This window comes from Nicotiana attenuata, unplaced genomic scaffold, assembly GCF_001879085.1.
Source record: "Nicotiana attenuata strain UT unplaced genomic scaffold, NIATTr2, whole genome shotgun sequence".
NCBI classification, from domain to species: Eukaryota; Viridiplantae; Streptophyta; class Magnoliopsida; order Solanales; family Solanaceae; genus Nicotiana; species Nicotiana attenuata.
The window spans coordinates 144,625-152,657 of record NW_017672820.1 but is presented as its reverse complement, the minus strand read 5'-3'; the positions used below and the strand labels follow the sequence as shown (position 1 = coordinate 152,657).

General features: G+C 36.6%; 1 protein-coding gene across 1 annotated transcript; it reads right to left on the bottom strand.

Moving 5' to 3' along the window:
- Positions 1 to 1,829: 1,829 nt before the first annotated feature.
- On the bottom strand, positions 1,830 to 6,613 carry LOC109214617 (glycosyltransferase family protein 64 protein C5-like). Its single transcript, XM_019378554.1, has 4 exons — positions 5,890 to 6,613; positions 5,531 to 5,653; positions 3,943 to 4,110; positions 1,830 to 3,797 (listed from the first exon to the last, which is right to left on the bottom strand). The coding sequence occupies exons 1-4, from the start codon at positions 6,244 to 6,246 to the stop codon at positions 2,115 to 2,117; spliced, it is 2,331 nt and encodes a 776-aa protein (XP_019234099.1). The 5' UTR covers positions 6,247 to 6,613; the 3' UTR covers positions 1,830 to 2,114.
- Between the last annotated feature and the right edge of the window lie 1,420 nt (positions 6,614 to 8,033).

Sequence of the window (8,033 nt, the reverse complement as noted above, 5' to 3'; positions counted from 1 at the left end):
CATTGTTGCATGTAAAATGGCGTGACCCCAAACAGAAGTGGGCAACCTAGTTTTCATGAGTAACGGTCTTGCTATCAATTGCAGACGTTTAATTAACGACTCTGCAAGGCCATTTTGAGTGTGAACATGAGCTACAGGATGTTCCACTTTTATCCCAATTGATAAGCAATAATCATTAAATGCTTGGGATGAAAACTTAACAGCATTATCAAGTCTAATAGACTTAATTGGATTATCAGGGAATTGCGCCCATAATCGAATTATTTGTGCCATTAATTTTGCAAACGCGAGGTTGCGAGATGACAATAGGCACACATGAGACCATCTAGAAGATGCATCTATTAAGATCATAAAATATCTAAATCACCCACTAAGTGGGTGAATAGGTCCACAAATGTCCCCTTGTATACGTTCCAAAAATGCAGGGGATCCAATTCCAACCTTTGTTGGTGATGGTCTAATAATTAACTTGCCTTGATAACAAGAAGTGCAAGAAAATTTATTATTTAAAAGAATCTTTAAATTCTTTAATGGATGCCCATTTGAGTTTTCTATAATTCGTCTCATCATAATTGATCCAGGGTGTCCCAATCGATCATGCCAAAGTACAAAAGTATTGGAATCAATGAACTTTTGGTTTACAATAGAATGTGCCTCAATTGCACTAATTCTTGTCCAATACAGGCCACAAGATAAAGATGGAAACTTCTCAATAACCCTCTTTTGGCCAGAGACATTCTTGGTAATGATGAGATATTCAAGATTATTCTCATCTATTGTCTCAATATGATATCCATTTCGGCGGATATCTTTAAAACTCAACAAGGTCCTTTTGGACTTGGAGGAGAACATTGCATTCTCTATGATAAGTAGTGTTCCTTTAGACAGAGTTATAGTAGCTCTTCCAGAGCCTTCAATTAGATTACTACTACCAGAAATCGTGGTAACATCTGCCTTACACATACTTAAATAAGAGAAATATTTCTTCTCTTTGAATATTGTATGTGTCGTACATGAGTCAATTAAACAAATATTTTTACAATTGAAATGTGATCCAATTTTGCTTTGAGAGATATCCATATTTACTTGTATTTAAAATCAAATTATATAATGTCAAGAATTTAAAGAGAAAAATAAAGCAAAATACCTACCTTAAATCTAGAATTTAATCATGAATAAAGCTCATGGAATAATTGACAATCATTATGCTCAATCCCAAAGCTTCTACTCAATTGGTTAGAGTCTCGTGCTGATAACGTGTTATAGACAATAAATGAAGAAGAAGAGTATTGCAGAGAAAAGTAGAGAGAAAGAATTCTTATTGATATTGGATGAATTACAATAGAATAGAACCCTCCATTTATAGGAAGAGAGTGACTTAGCCACCAAGCAATGAACTCTAGAATCTCTCTAAATATAGACATTCACCATAAATATACGAGGCCTATTAGGTAGTAAACAGTTGGACATTTTCTTGGAAAATAATTTCTTTTTTGTACTGATCAATATACGAGGCCTATTAAGTTGACTAGACTAGCTAGAGATACACTTCAAGCACATGAACTCGTATAAACCTCACGTGCTTTGGTGGGTTTTCGGGTCGTAACACTTTCTGCTTGAACAAGTACGGAAGACTGCAATAATACATATAAAGCTCACATGACACAACGTACAAGTCCAAATCTTAAGTGCATGCACAATAGCCGCCAATCCAAATCATGAATTGGATAATTTTTATCATAACGCTTTAACTCCAGTGACAAGATCTTTAGCAGGAGGAACCAAGGACTGAAAGTGAACCAAAACTAAAAAGTATAAAGCACAGAACGTTCAAGAGAAACTGTATTGCTTTGCATTGAAATCATATCATCACAAATATATGTTGGTGAAATTATACCTTGAAATCTGATAGAAAGGAAAACACAGAGAAGTAAATCAACTTATGTATCTAACTTAATGTACATTTGCCTAACAAAAGTTGGACTCCCTCCCAAAGCAAAATTTACAACAGGAGGTAAACAAAGCTTGACCAAAATTATACCAAGAGGAAAGAAAGATCAAAAAATGAAAAACACTAACTTCAACTATATATGATGCTAGAAATTTGCTCCTTGCTATACATCCCAACCATCGTTTCGATGGTGAAATTCTGATTTTCTGCTTGATATGCTTCCATACATTTCAGAAAACTTTTGGAGGCAACTGCTTCTTAGCCCATAGTGAGTCTGCGTATTCCGGCTAATTGCAACACCAGAAAACTTTGAAGTATCGATTGCCCATGCAGGTTTCACGTATTCAACTGTACTGGAGGAGCTCGCGTTTGCATACAAGTAGTTTAGCAAAACATCCTCGCAATTAAAAAGGTTGTCCACCACTGCTCTACCTGCAGCAGCTTCATCGCTCCAGTACTTCTCGAAAGCCATTTTGCTGTCGATGAAGGCTGCTCCTGTTAGAATCATATTATAACCATTGTGCTCGCGAGCATGATTTTCAGCCCTATATTTCAATGGGTTTCCATCTGCAAGCCGGGGGTAAAACCCTACTATGCGCTCAGGATGCTCACGCCATACCTTAAATCCCCGTTCAACATCATCACAAGGCATCATAATGTCATCATCAAGTTCAAGAACCGCTCGTGTCTTTATCAAAGGATCTACCTTAAATCGATTGTTCAGCGAGTTTTGTTCCTCTACTCTTATCCTCACTGGCACTGCTGAATCAAGCTCACTCAACTCTGGAGGTTGGCCTTTATTCCACACTACGACAATCTCACGAACTGAAGAACACCTCGAGTAATGCTTGACATACATTTTCAAGTTCCAGAGCCGAGCATCATAGGTCATTGTTAATAAAGTGAACTGAGAGTACTGACCGTTCAGCGGGTAAGCTTCCTGTGCACCGCTGCCTCCATAGATGTACTTAACTCCGGTGCACATTAACACCACAGTCACTAGAAATATTAAAGCAAGAACGAACCCTCCGCTGCATGTTTTTGGTTTTATTCTGGCACGGAGAGACGAGCTTGCTCTGTTCAAGCGGCTACAGAATAGTCTCATTCTAGAAGATAACAAGCTTGATTTTTCCCAATCAAATGCAGCATCACTCCTCTTTCCAACGTTGTGAGGGCACCAACTTAAGGGAACTAATCCTTTCACTGCTCCTAGTAACATACCAAACACTATAACAAGAATCACAACACCTAAAGCTGATGCAAAACCTAAAATAAACCGTCGATTTACATCTCCTGAAGGGACTCGGTCCCCATCCATAACTGCAACCCACTCCCCGGAGCTTAGTTGCTGCACGTCAAGTTGATGACTGCGGGCCCCATTCCAGGCATTTCGTCCCTTCATCGACTCTTTAAGACCCAAAGGCACCTCAACTTCTTTGTACTCAGTAGGAGTCAGAACTTCTATTTTGAAGAGACGTAAGCGTCGCCCATATGTTTCACCACAGTCTTGACCAGCACGATGAAGATGTCCATCATATAAAAATGGTCGACCTCCATTTCGTGCTCCCTTGCTCTTATCTGTGTTATAGATAGGATTCATTTTGTGTGGTTTCCAAGGACCAAGAGGCGAGCTACTATACCAAATCTCCAACTGACCGTTCTTCTTGGCACCAATTCCACTATGATCTGAACCGAAAAGCCAGTACTTCCCATCATGTTGAGTTAAAAAAGAATCAACAAGCGGCTTTTTCATTACGATCTTTTCCAGTTTCCATTCTGTAGGAAACTTTACAGCTCGATAAAGACGAAGATCCCCTTTCGCACTGCCCTCAGGCATCATATAGATCTACACAAAATAATACAGATGAAGGAAATATTAATCACGACGTCAAGAAAAATAGACTTCAATGATAGCGCAAGTGTAACGTTGTTGTTTCAGACAAAATTGAGTTACATGACATATAAATAGTTGAGGAAGTAAAAAAGCTTACGTTGCCATTGTAGTCAAAGACATAAGGATAGGAGAGATGCCAGTCTTCATCCAGCGCAACACCCAACTGTTCCCACGTTGCTCCCTTATCAGTACTTCTTGCAACTCCAATATCGCCTTGCATTGTGATTGAATTCTTTGATTCAAAGAACAGGTAAAGGATGTCTCCCTGAATAATGTAATCAAACAGAAAAACAACAATCAAGATCCTGTATGTACTAAAGGAGAGGAATCTAAAGATTGTAAAACGACCAGAAACCCCCAGTGAAAATAGTTCAAACATAAAATATCATATAGCACCAAAACTAGACAATATATTTACAATAAGCGAAACTCAAAAATCCTGGATTTAAATATTTGAAGCAAACTTAGTCTGTTTGAGTATGTAACGCTTTAGATCTTATTCTTATACGACTCAATTTTTCTCGTCTCATTTGCATATATCAGGAAACCACTTGACAAGCGAGGAGTCTGTCACCAAATTTCCTGATAAAAAGAGCACTTCTGCGTACAAGGACCATTTCTAATTCTGCACAGTTGTACCAAACCACAGATTTTTATTAGTTACATGTAACATCATTGGCGTTGGCTATATTCCTAGTAGGCACTAGCAACCGATTGGCCATTATCCTTCAGAGGCATCAAATCCATTTTCTCCAGTAAAATGAAAAGAGAAGAGCAAAGTTCCCCTAATTATCTCTCTTTCTATCCCAATTTTTTTGCACATTATTAACTTGGGGACGGACTATGCTGACACGGAGCAGAATAATAGACATAACCAAGGAAAGCAACATCAAAAAGAGCCAAAAGGATAGTGTCAAAGAACTAAACTACAACCTTTTCCATCCCTATATCTACTTTATAACTCAACCTACTTGCACTAAACTAAAAGTTCTCTCCTCCTTCACTGCAGGATTCCTCACCAAAAGGTTGTGTTAATGACAAATCCTGTGACCTCATCAGCCAATTTCAATAATTGCAACAGCACACAGCAGCTTACTAATCTATCTGTTTCAGGTGATTAAGCTGACATGGTTTGGTTCCATTAACGTCACATCTAATCTCCAAAAGATGATGATAATAGAGGATTAAAGTTAACAACTGTCCACAAAAGTCTCATCAATTAAACTTCAAACAAGCCATCATACTTTCACCAACCTGATTACATGCATATAGAAAAGCTAAAGATGCTTCCTGTTATTTGCATACATCACAAATATAACAAAGCCAATCTATCATAGAGCAACAACACTTAGCAAATATTACTACTTTCACTTTTATGTTTCCTTTTTAGGACGTTTCAAAAAGGATGACTTCTTTCCAAATTTGGAATTTTTTTGACTTAAAACTTCCAATTCTACCCGCAATGAGAAGCTTTTACAGGCACACTGGCAGGCACACACATGCACTCTAACATGTTTAACACCGCAAGTTTCAAAAGAATTATAGCCACAAAAATGTTATGGCTTGTTTAGGACCGCAAATTTCAAAAATCTTTATTTCTTGCTTAAACTCTGCGTACGGAGGGAGTACTTTCTAACAAGAATCAAGACATAAAAGCTAAATTTTAAAAAAGGAAAAAAGATTACCTGAACATAAAGAAAAGGATCAGCAACAAAATTACTGGGAAAACTAGCCCCAGAAGCTGAAGCACATGTGACAACTGGATTTGCCACTGGCCAAGCTGCACTCTTGTTCCTCCAAACATTTGCCTGCCAAAACATTTCCACAACACAAATTTCAACAAATCATGAAACCCCCACAAAACTTAGCAACTTTAGTCCCAAAAAGAAATTCAATTCTTTGAGCCAAACCCCCATAAAACCAAGAATTCTCAATTAAAAAGGTTCAAAACTTAAATTCCAGAACCCCAAAACAGAAAAGATCAAAACTTTACAATTTAAACCAAGAAATGAGCAAAAAAACCAAAAATAGAAAAATTTCTTACCTCTTCAATGGGTTTAAGGTTAAAAGGAGAGTCACCATAGTAAACACCAATTGACCAAGAACCCTCATTGTCCTCATGACATCCCAAAGAAGAAAGTATTGTATGTACATTAGGGGGTAGTAAAAGCCTACAGTAAATCCCAGCAATTGAAGCAAGACAAACAAATGACACCAAAAAGAAGACAAAAGTTGAAGAGTTAGCACAAGGATCACTGCTACTGCTGTTACCACTTCCATTAATATTACTCTTAGTGGTATTGCTGTTATTGTTCTTGTTGTTACACCACTGCCACCACCTACCACCGCCTCCACCACCGTGCACGGTGGTCCCGGAAACCACAATTGGGAGAGACCCCATTAACCAAAATGGGAAAAAGATTCAATCTTGGTGAATTTTATTGCAAAAAAATTCAATCTTGATGAAGTTTTTTTCTGTATGTATGTAAATATTTATCTTCTTTTCTTGTTGTTTCTTCTTTGCTGAAGCTTTTTGTTTTGTGATGAATTTTGTAACTTCTCTCTATTCTTGAATTTTTGTTGTTTTTGCTAAGGGAATTTTGAAAGTAGAAAAAGGTGACAGAGAGGTGGAGAAAATAGAAAAACACAAATGTTGATTAAGCAAAGCAACTTCTTGCTCTGTTTGTCTAATTGAGTTGTCTATGTTGGTGTGCTGGCTTTGGTATTGATGTTAATATATAGAGTCTTGGTTTCAAATTTCTACATTTGTTTTGTTCTTTTTCCTCTTTATTTTATTTTATAAAACATGTGACCAACTGATTAATATTTATAGCCAAAGGTACTTAATCAGATAGTTAGGATCACCCTTAATTAAAGGCGTATAATCGAATAGTTAGGAAAAAAGATTTTTTTGTTATGTTGGGATTAGTTAGTTATCCTGATACTATTATTTATTATTGACTGTTTGGTACTGTACTTATTCTGAGATTACCGATTTTACTGTTTTATCTTGGGATTACAATTTCACCATTTGTCAAGTATAACTTATCTTGGTACTACTTTTAATCTGAATTAGTAACCAAACAAGAAATAAGACGATATTAAATTTTTATCCGAAAATTATTTTTGCTTATCAATCATATCAAACGACTCCTTATAGTCAAAGGTGCTTAGGCCCCATTTGTTGTTTTTAAAGATTAAGACGTCCGAATCAAAATACATATCTGAATATCAAGATGTGTATTAGGATTAATACATCTGAATCTGAATATACAAATGAATATTAATATGTGTATTAAGATCTGAATACTAAATGATTAAGACTGTCTGATTTTTAACAGCTGAATTTATAAGATTTATCTTTATTTGAAAATTAATAAACATAAAATTCAAATAAAATACTAATTAATCAAATTTCTATCAATAAAATATATAGTTTTTTTAAAATATTATAGTTGTTGGCGGTGATGACTAACATGTGAATGCCGACTAGAGACGGTGGTTGGTGGTAGTTTTGGTTGATGGTGATGGTTCAGGGTAGTAGCTATTGGTAATTGGTAATGGTGGCGATTATGATTGAGGATGGTGGTGGTGGGGGGTGGTATTAGTTGTGATTGAGGAAGGTAGTGGTGGGTGGTGGTCGGTTATAATGATGGACAGTGTCGGCTATGGTTGTTGATGGTGATGGGGTAGTTAGTTGTGGTAGTTGAGGTGAATGAGTGTTGATTGCGGTTGAGAATGTTGGTGGAGATAGTGGATGGTGATAGTCGATAATGGTGGCGGTTATGATTGATGATGATGGTGGTGTGGTGGTGGTGACGGCGACATGGTGGTAGTTGATAATGGTAGGCGGTGACAGCAGTTAACAATGAATATGGAAGATAGCATCTTAATGAATTAAGTCTCTGTTATAGATCTTAATCGTACAAACCTATTCAGACCTATTAAGTGGTTGTGAAGTAACAAAATAAACACACTTAATGATTAAGATCTGAATAATTAAGATTCAAACTTTAAAAACAAACGCACTTAATCTCTATGATCTGAATGATTAAGATTCAGACCTCTATTAAATGCAAACAGATGAGTCCTTAGTCAAATTGTTAGGATCTTTTTACCCTTAATTAAAGGTACATAGTAGATTGTTAGGACCTTATCGCCCTTAATTAAAGGTGCATAGTCGAATAG

What these genes read in the sequence shown, in the direction of transcription:
- LOC109214617 (XM_019378554.1), bottom strand. Translation starts at nt 6,246, where the DNA reads ATGGGGTCTCTCCCAATTGTGGTTTCCGGGACCACCGTGCACGGTGGT. An exon ending in ATCCTTTTCTTTATGTTCAG is followed by an intron (nt 4,111 to 5,530) that starts GTAATCTTTTTT and finishes TACATTATTCAG; the next exon opens with GGAGACATCCTTTACCTGTT. An exon ending in TCTTTGACTACAATGGCAAC is followed by an intron (nt 3,798 to 3,942) that starts GTAAGCTTTTTT and finishes TATTTTGTGTAG; the next exon opens with ATCTATATGATGCCTGAGGG.